Source organism: Hyperolius riggenbachi, chromosome 5, assembly GCF_040937935.1.
Source record: "Hyperolius riggenbachi isolate aHypRig1 chromosome 5, aHypRig1.pri, whole genome shotgun sequence".
Classification (NCBI taxonomy): Eukaryota; Metazoa; Chordata; class Amphibia; order Anura; family Hyperoliidae; genus Hyperolius; species Hyperolius riggenbachi.
Genome location: NC_090650.1, coordinates 390,994,106 through 391,013,398, shown reverse-complemented (window position 1 = coordinate 391,013,398; position 19,293 = coordinate 390,994,106). Strand labels below are relative to the sequence as shown.

Below are 19,293 nucleotides of genomic sequence, written 5' to 3'. Positions count from 1 at the left end.
GGGAACAGTAGTACACCGCTCGCTCAGCCACACTATATAGCATTCTGTTCACTGTTCTGTGTCTGCTGGGAATAGTGGTACACCGCTCGCTCAGCCACACTATATAGCATTCTGTTCACTGTTCTGTGTCTGCTGGGAATAGTGGTACACCGCTCGCTCAGCCACACTATATAGCATTCTGTTCACTGTTCTGTGTCTGCTGGGAATAGTGGTACACCGCTCGCTCAGCCACACTATATAGCATTCTGTTCACTGTTCTGTGTCTGCTGGGAATAGTGGTACACCGCTCGCTCAGCCACACTATATAGCATTCTGTTTACTGTTCTGTGTCTGCTGGGAATAGTGGTACACCGCTCGCTCAGCCACACTATATAGCATTCTGTTCACTGTTCTGTGTCTGCTGGGAATAGTGGTACACCGCTCGCTCAGCCACACTATATAGCATTCTGTTCACTGTTCTGTGTCTGCTGGGAACAGTAGTACACCGCTCGTTCAGCCACACTATATAGCATTCTGTGTACTGTTCTGTGTCTGCTGGGAACAGTAGTACACCGCTCGTTCAGCCACACTATATAGCATTCTGTGTACTGTTCTGTGTCTGCTGGGAACAGTAGTACACCGCTCGTTCAGCCACACTATATAGCATTCTGTTCACTGTTCTGTGTCTGCTGGGAATAGTGGTACACCGCTCGCTCAGCCACACTATATAGCATTCTGTTCACTGTTCTGTGTCTGCTGGGAATAGTGGTACACCGCTCACCCGTCACTGTATAGCATTGTGCTCTGTGTCGCTGCTGGGAATAGTGGTACTGTATAGCATTTCTGTACTGCCACTGTACTGCTGCCAGTCAGCGTGTACTGTAAGGATAAGTGAAATGAGGAAGAAATCCGGTGAAAGAGGGAGGGGCAAGGGAAGAGGTGTTTCCCCTGACGGTTCACGTACAGGCCACAGGGGAGCACCCAAGAAAACCCACTCAATACCACCCATGTTGTCCAGGACAACAACCCTCACAAATCCAAAAGAACAGGACCAGATAATTACTTGGATGACCTCTCAAGCGTCCAGCAGTGGGTTAAGCAGCACCAGCACATCACGCACGAGGTCCGAGTCCTCAGCCAGTTACAAGGAGCCAGTGGGCACAAAGCTGACACAACCGGCAGCGACACCACGCACACAACTGCCAGATAACCAGTCCGATGAATTACCTCAGGACACAATGGGGTATTCGCAGGAGCTATTCCCAGCCCAACAAACTTCCACCTTTCAAAGGTCAATGGAGGAACAGCCAGAAATGTTGTGCCTGGATTCACAACCGTTAACTGTGGGAAATGTACCGCGCACTGAAATACGAGGCGAGTCCGAAGAGGACTCGGAAACCCAAATCCCAGAGCAATTTGGGCAGGAGGGGTTGCAATTGCAGGAGGTCGGCCGACAAGATCTGGAAGACGACGTTGGAGTGTGCTGCGCAGAGGTTGTTGTGGGGAGCTCTACTCCACGGCGGTGGCCCACAATGACATATGACGAGTTTGAGGAGATGGAAGAGGAGGGTATGGACAATGTGGACAGAGACCCAGATTTTGTTTGTGAACGAGAACATCGCCGTCGTAGCAGCAGCACAGATGAGTCTGTTGAAGAACACACTGCTGCACGAGTTCGCCTTGTGCCACAAGGTAGGCGGCGCGCAATTTCAGGCACCACAAGCGTGGAAGTTCAAGTGAGAGGCAAAAGAGGAGCAAACAGAAATCGCCAGCAAGGAGGCAGGTGCTCCAAAGTCTGGGCTTTCTTTGAAGACTGCACTGAGGATGTTACCATGGCGATTTGCAAGGTGTGCAAGACCCGCCTGAGCAGGGGGAAAAATATTAACAACCTCTCCACCACCAGCATGAGCCGTCACATGCTATCCAAACATCCCACTCTTTGGGCAAACGCGTCAGGACAGGGTACCAGAAACAACACTGCCTCCCTTGGGTTCACCAGACCCGCCTCAGCAGCAGCAGTAGCCCAGCCATTGCGTGGTTCACAACATTCACAAACATCAGACGACGCTGACACTGTCACTTTCCGGAGTAGTGCTCTTGAGGTCTCCCAGTGTTCATCAAACACAACAACCAACAGCCCTTCCGTGTGCAGCGCTACGGTTCAGTTGTCTGTGTCGGAGATGTTTGAGCGCAAGAGGAAATTGCCAGCAAATGACCCCCGGGCCGTGGCAGTAACAGCCAGCATAGCCAAGCTTCTGGCCTGCGAAATGCTGCCATATCGATTGGTGGAGACAAACAGCTTCAAGGGCATGATGTCAGTGGCCATCCCACGTTACGTGGTTCCCAGCCGCTACCACTTTGCACGCTCTGCAGTGCCTGAGTTGCATGAGCACGTGGTCAGCAAAATAACCCGAAGCTTGAAGAATGCCGTTGCCTGCAAGGTTCACCTCACCACTGACACCTGGACGAGTGCGTTCGGCCAGGGTCGATACATCTCCCTTACCGCGCACTGGGTGAACCTTGTGGAGCCTGGCAGCGATTCCTCACCTGCTACGGCACGGGTGTTGCCCACGCCACAAACAGCTGCACCGCCGTCCCTCCCACTGGATAACAGCAGCACCTACCTCTCTGACTCCTTCTCCTCCAACGCATCTCAAAGCTGTACCTCATCCGGAAACGCTAACCCAGCAGCAGTAGGATCGTGGAAGCAGTGCAGCACAGCTGTTGGCATGCGTCAGCAAGCGTTGCTGAAGCTAATCTGCCTTGGGGATAAGCAGCACACAGGGGAGGAAATTTGGAGGGGAATAAAGGAACAGACGGATTTGTGGCTGGCACCGCTGGACCTGAAACCGGGCATGGTTGTGTGTGATAATGGGAGTAATCTCATTCGCGCTTTAAGGTTGGCTAAGCTGACACACATCCCTTGCCTGGCGCACGTGATGAACCTAGTAGTTCAGCGGTTCCTGAGGACATACCCAGGCGTGCCCGATCTGCTGTTGAAGGTGCGTCGAGTGTCCAAACATTGTAGAAATTCCAGTACTGCTTCGGGGGCACTCGCCAAGATGCAGGAGCGCTTCAATCTCCCCCACCATCGCTTGCTGTGTGATGTCCCTACGCGCTGGAATTCTACGCTGCACATGCTAGCCCGCTTTTGCGAGCAGAAGAGTGCAGTGGTCCAGTACATGACGGCGCAGTACCGAGGCGCATCCGGCCAGCTGCCAAGCTTCTGTGGATCCGATTGGGCCAACATGTTGGACCTCTGCCAAGTCCTCCAAAATTTTGAGCAATCCACGTTGCTTGTGAGCAGTGACAACTCTTCAGTCAGCATTACCATACCACTGCTGTGTTTACTGAAGAGGTCGATGTTAAAAATCAAGGAAACAGCTGTCATGATGCAACTGGGGGAATCTGAAGGAGAAAACGATCAGCGTGATGGTACCAACATCAGGCCATCCGCCTCAGGGAACGCTGGCCCCAGCAGCTATGACGAAGAAGAGGAGGAGGAACAGCTGGAGTTGGAGCAGGAATTTCATGCCACCACTGACGAGGGCCAGAGCGGTGCACGTTGGACTTCCACAATTCAACGCGAATGGTCAGCAGAAGCAGACCAGGAGGAAGGTGACGACTATGATGCATCACAACAACTATCACAACGCTCACAAGAGGATGATGAGGATTCTGGTAGGACTCTGGCACACATGGCTCAATTCATGCTAGACTGCATTGAACGTGACCCACGCATTGTGCGCATTCTGGACAACACCAATTACTGGGTTTATACCCTTCTGGATCCACGGTACAAACACAATGTTCCAAAACTGCTTGAAGAAAGAGTCAGACAGGTCAAAATGGAAGAATACCAGCAGGCCCTTGTGGAGACTTTAGAGAGGAGATTGACATCCTCCCCCTCCTCTAGCCAGTTGTACGCAGACAGACTGACTTCCGCAAACCCAGGACGACCAGGAGGGCAGCAAACAACGCAAGCCGCAGCTAGTACCCAAAAGGGAATGGTATCGGCAGTGTCCTTGGAGTGGGAAAATTTTCTGACACCCATGCAGCCGCAGCCCACTGAACAGCAAGCGTGCAGATCCACCTCCAACACCGATCGCCTGGAGAAGATGGTCAAGGACTACATGTCAGATGGCGTAGCTGTGTCGAACCATCCATCTGCACCCTTCAACTATTGGGTATCGAAGCTAGACACCTGGCACGAACTGGCAATGTACGCAATAGAGGTGCTGGCTTGCCCGGCAGCCAGCGTTATGTCGGAACGCTGTTTCAGTGCTGCCGGAGGCATCGTCACAGATCGGCGTATCCGCCTCTCTACAGACAATGCAGACCGTCTGACTCAAATTAAAATGAATCAATCCTGGATTGGAAATGACTACGCAACACTCCAGGACCCCAACCAAGTAACATGACCAATGAACATCTGGGATGGTGTTGCGTTTCCGGGCCCTGTTTATTGAACCTCTCATCTGTATTACATTTATGACTGCATGGCGGCAAAAAGCATTGCTGCTATATCCGCACGCTTTTTGTCCACATGCAAGGCCTGGGTTGTTGTGTCTCACAAAGCGTGGCCTTCTCCTCCTGCGCCTGCTCCTGTTCCATCACGTCTGCTGCTGCTGGGTTAGCGTTGCCGCGTGGTCCCTGTTTATTGAACCACTTATCTTTATTACATTTATGACTGCATGGCGGTACAAAGCATGCTATCCGCACGCTTCTTGCCCTCATGCAAGGCCTGGGTTGTTGTGTCTCACAAAGCGTGGCCTTCTCCTCCTGCGCCTCCTCCTGTTCCATCACGTCTGCTGCTGCTGGGTTAGCGTTGCCGCGTGGTCCCTGTTTATTGAACCACTTATCTTTATTACATTTATGACTGCATGGCCGTACAAAGCCTGCTATCCGCACGCTTCTTGCCCTCATGCAAGGCCTGGGTTGTTGTGTCTCACAAAGCGTGGCCTTCTCCTCCTGCGCCTGCTCCTGTTCCATCACGTCTGCTGCTGCTGGGTTAGCGTTGCCGCGTGGTCCCTGTTTATTGAACCACTTATCTTTATTACATTTATGACTGCATGGCGGTACAAAGCCTGCTATCCGCACGCTTCTTGCCCTCATGCAAGGCCTGGGTTGTTGTGTCTCACAAAGCGTGGCCTTCTCCTCCTGCGCCTGCTCCTGTTCCATCACGTCTGCTGCTGCTGGGTTAGCGTTGCCGCGTGGTCCCTGTTTATTGAACCACTTATCTTTATTACATTTATGACTGCATGGCGGTACAAAGCCTGCTATCCGCACGCTTCTTGCCCTCATGCAAGGCCGGGGTTGTTGTGTCTCACAAAGCGTGGCCTTCTTCTCCTCCTGCGCCACCCTCCTCCTGTTCCATCACGTGTGCTGCTGCTGGGTTAGCGTTACCGGTCCCTTTTCCTGGAACCTCTTATATGTATTACATTTATGACTGCATGCCGACAAAAAACATGTTACCTGTGCAAAGAAAACAGACATTTCCCGCATTTAAAAGACAGTTTTCCCTTTGAAACTTTAAAATCGATTTTCTCAAAAACTATAAGCTCTTTTTGCTAATTTTTTTTTCCTCTTGTACCCACTCCCAAGGTGCACATACCCTGCAAATTTGGGGTATGTAGCATGTAAGGAGGCTTTACAAACCACAAAAGTTCGGGTCCCCATTGACTTCCATTATGTTCGGAGTTCGGGTCGAACACCCGAACATCGCGGCCATGTTCGGCCTGTTCGGCCCGAACCCGAACATCTAGATGTTCGCCCAACACTAGTCCTACTCCATAGAGCCCCGGGCCACCTCTGACGTTATGTGAGGCGGGTTCCTCAGGTGGAAGTGTGGGGGGGGGGGGGGGGGTGCCAAGCTGGGTAGCAACCAGGAAGGGGGAGCGGCGGTCACAGCCGTGGGGAGGGTGGTCAGACGCCCCTCACCTGGGGCTCCCCAATCCACACTCCCCCTCCAGCTATTTTAGGTAAATTTAAGTCAGCGAGTGGGGAAGCAATTACCTACTTCCTTACTTGCATACCACCACTCGCCACGTCACTTCCTGCAATGCCGCCCACTGAAGTACAGTGGGCGGTATAGCAGCAGGAAGTGACGCGGCGAGCTGCTCGATGACCAAAATTTAACTAAAATAGCTGGAGGAGGAGCGTGGACGGGAGAGCCCCAGGTGAGGGAGGGAGGGGGGGGGGTCTGACCGCTGAGCCGCTGCTCTCCCTCCCTGGCTGCTTCCCCCTCCAGGCTACCTATGGAGGGGGGGGGGGGGGGTATCCTCACAAGTTTGCCTCAGGCGGCAAAAAGTCTAGAACTGGCCCTGTCTATAGAGCCTCTATAGTGTGGTTCTGTACAATTAACAAGCTGACACATCATTGCATTCCAGTGGTTCTGGAGGTGTGTTTAGCTTACTGGGACAACAAAGGATGATTTGCATATTCAGCAGTGAAGCATCGTGGGAGACATCATATGCTCACTCCAACCTGAATTATCGCAAATACCTTTTGTACTAAGAAGGCAAACTTTTACTTGGCTTTAGTGAGAAGAATATGGAGGCTGCCATACTAATTTCACTTTAAACTGTCAGCTGCTCTACAACACATATCACCCCTAGCAAGCACAGTAAGGGCCCATTCAGGGCCGGTTCAAGTAACAATTGGGCCCTAGGGAAAAATTAGCCAGGGGGCCCCACAACAGACACCCCCGACCAAAAAGCGCCATTAGAGGCCCTTTGTTGCAGCCAAATTTCCCTCCTGGGCCCCTGAGCTGGCTGCTGACCCTCCTCCCATCACCTCCCAACATATCAGACTTTGCAGAGTCCCTGGGGAGAAACAGTTAAGATGGGGGAGGGACACCTTGGGGGCCCCTACAGGCTCTGGGGCCCTGGGGCAATTGCCCATTTTTTCCTATGGTAGCTCCGGCCCTGGGTCCATTCACACTTAAAAGTGCAAAACAGTTGCGCTTAGTACTACAATTTTGCACAGGTGATTTTAGTATGGTAAAATCACTGTATACACTTACGATTCAGCGCGATCGCGATCAGCGCTTGTTTAAGCACTGTACCGTGATCGCTTGAGAATCGCAGCAAAATACTGCTGGCAACATGTTTCGCAATTGCCGTTAATCACGGAACGCTTGCCATTGGTGGCAATCGCGGCAGTGAGATTAGTGCCATATAGTTATAATTGCGCTAGCGAGAACGGGCCCTAAGCCCCAGTGAGGCACTTTCATTTATACTGCTTGGACAGAGATATCTAAATGACTGATCCATTGAAAAGAAAATTCACATGCAAAGTAAATGCATAGATAGAGCATAAAAATGCCGGCATTTTTCTATGCCTGTTTTATGCTTTTTTTTGGTAATTTTGAGCCTTCACAGCTCCGCCTCCAGTTACACTGATCTTCACAGACACAATGCTGTGTAACAATGCTGCTTCTGCTCCGTCTCATTCATCTGCACATTCTGCAGGGAAAGACTGTGCAACCTAATAGCGTAACGAAGGTTTATATAAACCTTAGCTCTGCAGTAACTGCCCCCTCCTGTAGCTTAATGGCCCAGACTGTGATGAAATGATAACACTGATGACCTGACAATGGCCCGTTACAGCAGGTTTCAACCAGTTGGGAGGTTTATAATATATATAAAAAAAATATAGTTCAAAGAATGAAAATATTATGACTAAAGTTCATGGAAAAATGTTGAACTATATCAGACATGAACTGTATCCAGTTTCTTATTTGCAGTTTTATACGTACATGTCATAAAATCCTAGCAATCAGCTGAAAAAAAAATCCATTCTGGTAAAATACTATTCCTTAAAGTGAACCTGAGGTGAGAGGCATATGGAGGCTGCCATGTTTGTTTGCTTTTAAACAATACCAGTTACCTGGCACTGGCAGCTCTGCTGGTGTATAGAGTTGGGCCGAACGGTTCGCCGGCGAACGTGGTTCGCGCGAACTTAGGTGGTTCGCGTGCGGGTGTCGCACGCGAACGTTTTGCGGCAAAAGTTCGCATAAAATCGGTTCGCCCCATAATGCACCTGAGGGTCAACTTTGACCCTCTACATCACAGTCAGCAGGCCCAGTGTAGCCAATTAGGCTACACTAGCCCCTGGAGCCCCACCCCCCCTTATATAAGGCAGGCAGCGGCGGCCGTTATGGCCACTCGTGTGCCTGCATTAGTGAGAGTAGGGCGAGCTGCTGCAGTCTCTCATAGGGAAAGATTAGTTAGGCTTAACTTCTTCCTGGCTGCATACCTGTTCTGTTCAGTGAGCCCTCAGCCCACTGCATACCTGTTCAGTGATCCTGCCACTGCATACCTGTTCAGTGATCCTGCCACTGCATACCTGTTCAGTGATCCTGCCACTGCATACCTGTTCATTGATCCTGCCACTGCATACCTGTTCATTGATCCTGCCACTGCATACCTGTTCAGTGATCCTGCCACTGCATACCTGTTCATTGATCCTGCCACTGCATACCTGTTCAGTGATCCTGCCACTGCATACCTGTTCAGTGATCCTGCCACTGCGTACCTGTTCAGTGATCCTGCCACTGCATACCTGTTCATTGATCCTGCCACTGCATACCTGTTCAGTGAACCCGCCACTGCATACCTGTTCTGTTCAGTGAACAGTTTGGTGTGTCAGTGTGAAGCAGTACCTTAATTACACTACCTGATTGATGTATACACATGCAAGATGTTTTAAAGCACTTTAGGCCTGTCATTTAGCATTCAATGTGATTTCTGCCCTTAAAACGCTGCTTTGCGTCAAATCCAGATTTTTCCCGGGGACTTTTGGCATCTATCCCACTCCGCCATGCCCCCCTCCAGGTGTTAGACCCCTTGAAACATCTTTTCCATCACTTTTGTGGCCAGCATAATTTTTTTTTTTTCAAAGTTCGCATCCCCATTGAAGTCTATTGCGGTTCGCGAACTTTAACGCGAACCGAACCTTCCGCGAAAGTTCGCGAACCCGGTTCGCGAACCTAAAATCGGAGGTTCGGCCCAACTCTACTGGTGTAATTGGCTGCAGTAGTGGCTGAAGTACACCAGAAACAAGCATGCAGCTAATCGATCAAACGATGATGTCAGAAACTCCTGATCTGTTAAATGCTTTTATGGGGTCTAAGCAGCCCTGGGCCGCCTGTGAGGCAGGTTCCTCAGGTGGCAGAGGGGGTAGCAGCCAGGAAGGGGGGGCAGCGGGGACAGCGGTGGGGGGTGGGGTCAGACCCCCCTCACTTGGGCCCCCCCATCTGTTCTCCCCCTCCAGCTATGTGCGCAGCGTGTCAGGCAGTGGGCGGGGAAGTAATTACTCAACTCTTCCTTCCACGTTCCAGCGCTGCATACCACCCCTTATCATTTTCTGCAATGCCGCCCACCGTACTTGCGCAAGTACAGTGGGCGGCATTGAGGAGGAGACGAGCTGTGATACGCAGCGCTTGGAACGCAGAAGGAAGAGGTGAAATGAATATGGCAGCCTCCATATAACTTTCACCTCGGGTTCACTTTAAAAAAGTAGGGTTAGCTCCAGATGGCAGGAGGAGTATAAGTGTAACTATAGGAGAGCAACCCCTACAGCTGCAGGGAGACCTGGAGCTAGGGGGGCCCCAACCATTTACCTTCCCTCCTTCCAATACAGGTCTAACAAAACTTGTTAAAGAAGCAACCCTGAAGCAACCTGAAAAAAAAATACTTTGATGCTCACCTTTGGAGAGGGAAGGCTTGGGATGCCTAGAGCAGTGATGGCTAACCTTGACACTCTAGCTGTGGTGGAACTACAAGTCCCTTGAGGCATTGCAATACTCTAACAGCTCTAAGCATAACTCGGGGGAGAGGCAGAGGCATGATGGGATTTGTAGTTTTGTCACAGCTAGAGTGCCAAGGTTAGCCATCACTGCCATAGAGCCTTCCCTGTCCTCTCTCCAGCCCTTGCAGTCCTCTATTGAAAATCGGCCGCTTTAAGACTCTTCAGAAGGCTCTGAAAGCACTCACGTCCCCAAGAGCTTCCGAAGATGGGTGCATCCGTACTGCACATGCAAGATTTCTGCTTGTCTTCGTAAGTACTCAGGAGCAGTAGGAGCACGAGTACTTTTGAAGGCTGCCCGAGGATGAATAATTTCACCAGGGGAACAACGCTGGAACGAGGACACGGAGAGGGGACTGGGAAGGTTCTATGAGGTCCAGAGGCTTCCCTCTCCATAGGTGAGTATCTAACTCTTCTTTTCCCTCTTGCTTCATCGTTGCTTAAAGGAACACTATCGATTAACATGTTTTTTTAGCCTGGGATCGAGAGAGTTGAAGTGCTGATAAATAATGATGTATACAATTCACTTGCGTATCTCTTTTGTTTACTGTATCAAATTCCTTTCACTCTAACTGATGACAGTCTGCTCTAATCTGATAGCAGAGTGAGCCATGAGGGGAGGGGGAATTCCCTCACAGTGCATCTGTTAACCCTGTGTGTGAGAAAGAAAGTCCTGCGTCCTGTGTCTCTGACTGAAGTGTCTGAAGAGAGCAGAGGAAACGTAACTTGTTAGTTATAAACATTTGTGATGGTCTGTGACACCACAGTTTTTCATACTTTTTTTTTGCTTTCAGAGAAACATACAGTACTCTGTAGTCCGATTTGCAAAAATAAACAAAACTGGCTGTGCATTGAAGTAGACACCCCTTTTGAGAATGATTTTGTCCCAATAGAGCTAAATCCTACACAAAATTAAAGCTTTCGCCTCTGATATTTAACATGAAAAGTAGGAAAATGTTTACACAGCTACTTAGACATTATTTGTACATTGTCATTTTAGAACACTTGGTTTAATAGAGTTCCTTTAACCATTTCAGCCCGCGGGGATTTTTCGACTTATGCATCAGAGCAATTTTCACCTCCCATTCATTCGCTAATAACTTTATCACTACTTATCACAATTTATTGATCTATATCTTGTTTTTTCCGCCACTAATTAGGCTTTCTGTGGGTGGTACATTTTGCTAAGAGCCACTTTACCGTAAATGCATTTTAACAAGATTAATAAGAAAAAAATGGAAAAAATTCATTAATTCTCAGATTTCGGCCATTATAGCTTTAAAATAATCCACGCTACCATAATTAAAACCTATGTATTTTATTTGCCCGTATGTCTCGATTATTATACCATTTAAATTTTGTCCCTATCACAATGTATGGCGCCAATATTTTATTTGTAAATAAAGGTGCATCGTTTCCGTTTTGCGTCCATCACTATTTACAAGCTTATAATTTTAAAAATGTTTGTAGTATACCCCCTTCAAATGCATATTTTAAAAGTTCAGACCCTTAGGTAACTATTTATGTCTTTTTTTTTTTTTTTCTAATTGTAATTTTTTTTTTTTTACTATTAAAACTTTTATTTGGGGAATATTTTGGTGTGGGACATAAACTGTTAATTTTTAATGTTGTTTTCTGTGTAAATTGTTATGTTTAATATGTGTAGCTGTAGTTTACTATTTGGCCACAAGATGGCCACCTTCGTTTTTAGTTTCCCTCCTTGTACTTCCTGCTACGCGGAAGTACAAGGGGGATGCGGAAATCTGGCCGGGCAGAAGAGCCGGAGCCTCACAGGTGAGCGCTTCGGTTTTTCTGCGGGGGAAAGGGTTCGGTGATCGGGAACCATGTTCCCTTTCACTGATCCCAGGGCTACCGGGCGGCACAGCGGGGATGCGGGGGCGCGCCCGCGATCGCGGGCGGGAGCGCGCCCAAGCGCGGGAGCGCTGCTGAGCTGCCGCCCAGACGTGAGCTTCACGTCCGGGCGGCGGAAATGGTTAATGAGGCGGAGCACCCCATGATGACTGCACTTGTGATGTATCAAAGGGGCCTCTTGGCTGTTGGTATCACCACAAGGAAAGGGGGTGTGAATGTTAAGGTGACCCCATTGTTCCATGATTTATAGTTATAGCAGTCCTACCTAACTTACTTCAGACAAATATAAAAATTTGGAGCTGTTTCATCCAACACTGAACTGTTGCCATGGCTGCAAGGAAAAATAGTTCAGCAATTCTTTACAGTCATAGCTGGCTGCTGGATGGACTTGAAAAGGTTACATATTAAAAACATTATAAACATGTTGGTGTATGAATGACATATGCACTAAAATTTGTTTAAAGTGTAACTGTCGAGCATGAAATCAAAAATCAATCCTTTATTTTTATCTGGTAAACAAGTAATAAGGATGCTAACCAGGCAATCCAAAAGTTAAAATCACAAACTCTTTTACTAAGTTTACCTAACTCTTATTTAGTACACACAAAATTTGGTACACAAAAAGGAAGTTGCAGGGCATGCTGGGTTGTCCTTTTTTGCTTCTCTACTTCCCCTCAGACTTAACTAATGCAGCCTGATTGACTGATGCCTCTGTCCCTCCGGTTTTCCCCTCCCACACCTCTGTTCCTCTCTGATTGGCCAATATTTCTCATGCTGAGACAATGCACTTTCTATAGTGTAGGGCGGGCAATGCATACACAATCAAGCAGAGAAGTATAGGGGAGGAGATTACATCAGGATTGGCTTCAAAATAGCCACAGTTAAAATGAGAAATGCTAAGAAGGATTTTCTTTTTTTTTTACTGCAGAAAAATCACTGCAAACATAGATTGACCTGTGCTATATGAACATAAATACAATATACACAAGCTGAAACAAAGTTTGTCGTTAAACTACTGCAGACATATAGTGATACTGATGAAGTAAAAGCATAGCTTTCTTGCTTAAAAGTGGAATTTCCCCATCATGAGTCACTCTGACCCTTCCCTCACTCTATCCCGGACATAATAGTCCATTGTGGGCGGAGCTGACCTTTAAAAATAATACACAGTGAGTGACACCTGAGACACTTTCATTGAAATATTACCTTGGCTTCCTCGTTCACATCCCAGGTGAAAGACACAGCATTATAGGCGATTTCTTCAATGTTTCCTATGGTGTTAAAGCTCTCTTTGTAGTCAGCTGGCAATGAGATAAAACATCACGATTAGTGTGGATGAAAACGTACACTGGAATTTGTGGGTGATTTCATGTGCTGCACACAAGGTACATTTAGGGGTCGGCTCATCTAGGGGAAAAAATGTAGGGGTTTGTTCACAAAGCAGTGCTGAAATTCCTTCACTAGCCACTTCCTGTTGCACAGACCTCCACGGCTGCATGGTGCAATCTTCTCAGACAGCACTGTCTGTGCCCCACCTCCTTTCAGAGAGCAAGGCATAAGAGTCATTTTACAACTTTATGATGTAAAGAGTCATAATAATAATGAATATACCTTAAAGTGGACCTTCAGTATAAAAATAACACCACCATTATTAGCACAGGCAGCAAAAGTTACAACACAGTAAAATTTTGGCGCCCGCTAGCGGCGGAAGTTCGGGCACTGCCATAGACGCCCAATGAAATAGCGGCATTGAGGAGAAATTTGGATTCCTGTGGCACCCGATAAATAGCAGGCACTAGGTCTAGTGCATGATGTTTATAGGGCTTCGCCGGCACCCAAATTACCCCACAATTGCGCTATTTCAATGGGTGCCTAAAGATTTTTTGTGGCAATTGGCAGCAGGGGGTGGGGGGGTGGGGGGAAGGTTGGTCGTTAAGGTTAGGCGCTCCGGGTGTGCGGTTACGGTTAGACGTCAGGTAGGGTATTTGTGTGTGTGTGTGTGTGTGTGGGGGGGGTGTTAGAGTTAGGCGTCTGGAAGGGTGTCTGTGCAGGGGGGGACCTGATACGGTTAGGCATCAAGGGGGAGGGTTCTGTGTGAGAGTAGGGTTAGGTTGAGCTATAGTAATAATAATGCTATTTAATACTGATTTTATTTTACACTTTAATGGTAGAATATCAGTAAGTTTACCGATATTCTGCTATTGGCTTTCCTGCCAGCCCAAATTTCCTGGCGCCCTTTTCTTATGTACGCGTTCACCCTCCCACCTGGCAGCCATTAGTGGCATTCAGCTGCAGGTTGGTAACACCACAATTGGGTCACAGTGTGACTCGAGTGACACGCGGTGGCATTTCCCAGCAGAAAAAAAAAGTCTCATGTTGTGTTTGAAGATGGCAACCGCTGTGCTCAGATGCAGCGCCATAGGAAGACCTCCTGTCCACAGCTTATGCACGGTAAATGGCCACGTCCATTGCAAACACTACATGGCTGCCTTGTGCTCATGACACAAATGTTTAACTCTTTCTGAAATTTGCCACTGCGTTGTGCCTCCTGGCCAGGCCCGGATTTACATCACAGGAGCCTATAGGCACAGATGTCCTGGCACCTTAGACTTCACACTCCATGATCCTACAAACCCCCACCAAACTGCACCACAAGTGTGCCGACTGGCCCAGCTATCACTTCTCCCCTACTTCCCTTGCCCGTCATAGGTAGCTACAGGTGCCCCTTAGTATTAAGTAGCCAGAAGTACCGTCAATATTAAGTAGATAGAGGTACTCCAGACTAAAGGGAGCTCTCACCAGTGGAATGCAGAGAGCAGAGTGAGCAACCTCTCATTTACATTCTCAACAGGACTCTGCATAGGGAAGGAGGGAGGCATTCGTGGAGGGACGTGATCCGCCTTTCCATCATCAGGAGCCTGTAGGCACGTGCCTACAGTGCCTTATGGTAAATCCAGCCCTGCTCCCGGCAACTAGGCTGCAGACAGTTGCCTTTACTAGTGATGCTCGCAGATTCTGGCACAACACATGGACGCGGTGTCACTATGACCTGCTGCGCCGCAGTGACAGAGGCACTGGCAGTGATGTGTGCAGCCATAGTGACCACGTCTTCCCTTTGTGAGCGTATATGGTGCCCCCCTCCCCCGGGAGTGGTGGCCCTGTGCATGCAGATGGCACATACCTAAGGCCGCCCCTGCTGCAAAAATTTATATAGTACGAACCTTTCAGCCAGGGTCGGATTTACCATAAGGCACTGTAGGCACGTGCCTACAGGTGCCTGATGATGGAAAGGCGGCTCACTCTCCTCCCCAAATGCCTCCCTCCCGCCTTCCCTATGCAAAATCTTGAGCTGAGTGTAAATAAGAGGTTACTCCAACGGATCTCGGCATTCCACTGACCAGATTTTCCTTCACCTCTAGGTACCGAAAACTTGGGAGCACTTCTAGCTACTTAAAGAGACTCTGTAACAAAAAAAACATCCCCTGGGGGGTACTCACCTCAAGAGGGGGAAGCCTTAGGGTCCCAATGAGGCTTCCCCCATCCCTATAGCTGCAGGCAGTCCAGCGCTGGCTCCCCTGAAGTGTCCCGGAATCCTCCCCTGACAAACCTGACAAGCACTAATAAGCGCTGATTTATTTACCTTCCATGGCTCCAGCGGGAGCGCTGTTGCAGCTCTCAGCACGGAGATAGGCGGGAATAGCCGATCTCTGCTGGGTCCGCTCTACTACGCAGGCGACTAAGTAATAAGCTATTTCCACCTATCTCCGAGGCGAAGAGCCGATACTGCGCCTGCGCTGGAGCCGGGAAGGTAAATATTTACAACCCCGCTATTTAGAGGGGCACAGCGACACCGCCGTGGGGCACAGGAGGACGGGGGAAGCCTCGATAGGATCCGGAGGCTTCCCCCACCCGAGAAGAGTACCCCCGAGGGGAACTTTTTTTAGTTACAGGTTTTCTTTAATACTGAGGATAGCGCTGGCTACCAAATACTAAGGGGCAAGAGAAGTAACAGCTGGGACAGTCAGCACACTTGCAGTGCGATTCAGCGGGGTTTGTAAGTTCTTTGAGGGTGAAGTCTAAGGTGCCCGGACATCTGTGCCTATAGGCTCCAGTGATGTCAATCCGGGCCTGCTTTCAGCAATCCTCACAATGTTCTGCGTATGTATGTCTCTGTCGCCGGTAAGCTGGGCACAGGGTGAGCCAGATGACAGATCACCCTGCTACTGCTGAAATCCCCGGCGGCGTTAAATACTATGGATATAACTTGGAGGGAGATGTAATGCAGCAGAGCACTAGTGCTATAACGGCCCCAGCTAAGCGCCGGGTGACAAAATGACCTGCTTCGCTGATACTACCCAGGATAAAGTTACAGCCTTCTCCAGCCACGGAGAGCTATAAGAAGTAAGATCCATTCTGTCTATCATCATTGTACATAGCGCTGCTTCAGAAAAGGACTGCAGGTGGGGATATGTGGCCCTGTGATGAAGCTGTTTTATATGGCCCTGCTAGTGAAATGTTATAATACTTTACAGGCTGGGATATCTGCAGATAGCATGCACTGATATAAAACACTGTGACGGTAATATAACACTAATATAACACTAACCACTGGAAATAGTAGCCATGGTCATTTACGAGACAACATATAAAGGTGTGGTTCTCTGGCACATAATAAACCTGTGGCCCAATGTGCTATTATGTATGAAAAAAAGCTTTACACATCACAGCTAAATGTATCTACCCCACAGGGGTGTCCCTACAGGGAGAACAGCCATTGTGACCACAGGGGAGCCCATGGCTGTAAGGGGGACCCACCTACTACATCACTCCCTCTGATAGAGGGGCCCATCCAAGTGGCTACACTTGTTAGGGGCCTGAAGATGCCGATGTCCACACTTGTTTTACTGTGAGGGTCGCAAGGGGTTGGCAAGGGAAAGGGTGTGAACATTGGGGGAGGGGGGGTACATCACAATTTTTCTGAGGGGCCCCATGGTTTATAGTTACGTAACTGCCTACTAACCCTACTACACCATCCACCAGAGATCAAAGGAAGTGGAAGGGAGGGGAAATGTTTAGTGAACAGGTAAGGGTTTGTTTATTTAGCACATCTGATGATCTGAGGTTCTTTTACTTTGGCCACTAGAGGTCATTGTTTTGAGGCAGGTTACGGGCTTCTCATTCACCATAACCTAGAGCTTGTCACACAGTGATACAGCTCTATGTGCTTATTTTGCCAGAGTCTGTGCATTTGTGGAGGAGTAAGTAAGGAGAGCAGCCAGAATAACCTGCCGGCGACTTCATAAACATACTACGCTGAATTCGGCTATGGTGGCCACCTGGTTTGGGAGTACGGGTCTTGCCCCACTGGTACTGTCTGGTGAACGTAATTCAATGAATGAACCCCAGGGACTGGAATGGAAGAAGAACAGAGAAAACCAGGTGTGCCAATATGGTTTAGTATTTTTAGGTAATGAGAAGTGTAGTAAAAAGTTGAGTACATCTGTTAAATGTTTGCCTTTCTTTACTAATGCCATTTTGTTTTACAGAAGCTATTTTAACCACTCTGCAAAGCCTAACGCAAGATGGCGGCTGCAGAGTGACTTCCTCTTTCCTCGATCACGCCAGACGGTGTGATCTCGCGAGGAGTGAGATTAGATGGGCGCTCGTACAAGCGTGAGCTCCCGACTGTAACCAAAGTGGGGATCCGTGATCAGCCTGCCAGCCCACGATCGAAGCTGGCAGGCTCAATTTTTTCAATTATAGAAGGAAAATCATTTGTACAGGGGACAGCCTTGTCACTTAACTGTCCAACGGAAGGGTTCACAATCTAATCCCTGCCATAGACATATGTCTATATATGTATAAGGTAGTGTATGTAACCTAGTCTAGGGGGGAGGGAGTGAAAGGAAAATAAATGTGTTTTTTTTAAATCAGGTCTTTTTTTAATTGATTAAAAAATGCAGCTGCAATCAGAACCCACCAAAAGGAAGCCCTACTGGTGAGAAGAAAAGGGGGTAACATTCATTTGGATGCTAAGTTATATGGCCGAGCAATAAACTGTTAAGGCTGCGAAGTGCCGCATTATAAAAAAATCGCCTGGTCACTGGGGGGGGGAGGGGGGGGGGTATAAACCTGTGGTCCAAGTAGTTAAGATGCACAAATATATAACGGTACTCAAGATACACGCTAAGTTTTTCAAGTCTGCAAAGACAGCTTTCTGCATAGTTTGAGCTACCAAAGGACAACGGGAAACATCAGTGCAAAAGGAAAATCTGATAAGATCTAGGACTGCTGAAATAGAATTAGTGTGAAGTCTAACTTCTGTTTTTCTGCGGAGGACAGTTATTGAAGAATTAAATAGGAACTCTATCTACTTATCATGGGACAACTTAATATTTATGTGTAAAGATAATTCATTGTATACCATCATGACACTTGCTACTGCCTCATTTCTGCTGGACTTTATGCTGCTGCTGTTTATGCTGCTATAACCCCTCCCCTTTCATTAAAAGCAGAAATGCAAGAATGAACTCTTTAGAGATGGCTCGAACCTCTGATTTTCGGTTTGCGAACCGCAACAGTTCGGTTCGCACAGACTTTCATGAACCGCAATATACTTCAATGGGGTTAGAACTATGAAAACTAGAAACATTTATGCTGGCCACAAAGTGATGGAAAAGATGTTTCAAGGGGTCTAACACCTGGAGGGGGGCATGGCGGAGTGGGATACACGCCAAAAGTCCCGGTGTAAATCTGGATGTGATGCAAAGCAACGTTTTAAGGGCAGAAATCACATTGCATGCTAAATTGGAGGCCTAAAGTGCTTTAAAACATCTTGCATGTGTATACATCAATCAGGGAGTGTAATTAGAGTACTGCTTCACACTGACAGACCAAACTCACTGTGTAATGCACCGCAAACAGCTGTTTGTGTAGTGACGGCCATGCTGGACTGGTGCGCACCATGGCCAGGCGATGGCGGTTTTCAAGCCCATATGGTCGGGCTGAGGTAGCTGAATGGCAAAACAACAGTGACTGAGTGTACAGCTGATGGAATTGGGTCTGTCCACAATGAAACAACGACCTTATTATCTTGGGTGTGCTGCCCCCCCCAAGACACTCATATAGCCGGTGGTCATTGCTTCATTGTGATACGCAAGCCCCTTCACCGCGGCAAGGTAACGATCACGAAGGGGAATTGACACATGTACATGCCTTTTGTTTTGTTGTTGCAGCTGCAGTGCAGCCAGAAAAAATAGGCAGGCATGTACACGCACCAGAAAAATTATTATAGCGGCCGCTGCTAGCAGCGGCCTTAAAAACTGACGAATCCGCCTGGAGTCCTGGTGGACCCTGTTGGTGGTGGCGGAGAAGGCAGTCAAGCGGCCTGCAGGCAGAGATGCTGTGTGGGGAGCGACTTAGTCATGGGGCAGGCATTCACACAGCGTGCAGACAGAGATGCTGTGTGTGGGGACTGACTTAGTCTTCGGGCGGGCAGTAGCCCTCCGGGATCCATGCCTCATTCATTTTGATAAAGGTGAGGTACTGAACACTTTTGTGACTTAGGCGACTTCTCTTCTCAGTGACAATGCCTCCAACTGCGCTGAAGGTCCTTTCTGACAGGATGCTTGA

At 48.5% G+C, this 19,293-nt stretch overlaps 1 protein-coding gene across 1 annotated transcript in view; it reads right to left on the bottom strand.

Moving 5' to 3' along the window:
* Positions 1–19,293, bottom strand: part of GRHL2 (grainyhead like transcription factor 2) — a 143,075-nt gene that overhangs the window by 55,912 nt on the left and 67,870 nt on the right. The window contains exon 8 of the mRNA XM_068237738.1: positions 12,868–12,962. Coding sequence (XP_068093839.1) covers positions 12,868–12,962 — 95 coding nt within the window. The remainder of the gene's footprint in view (positions 1–12,867; positions 12,963–19,293) is intronic.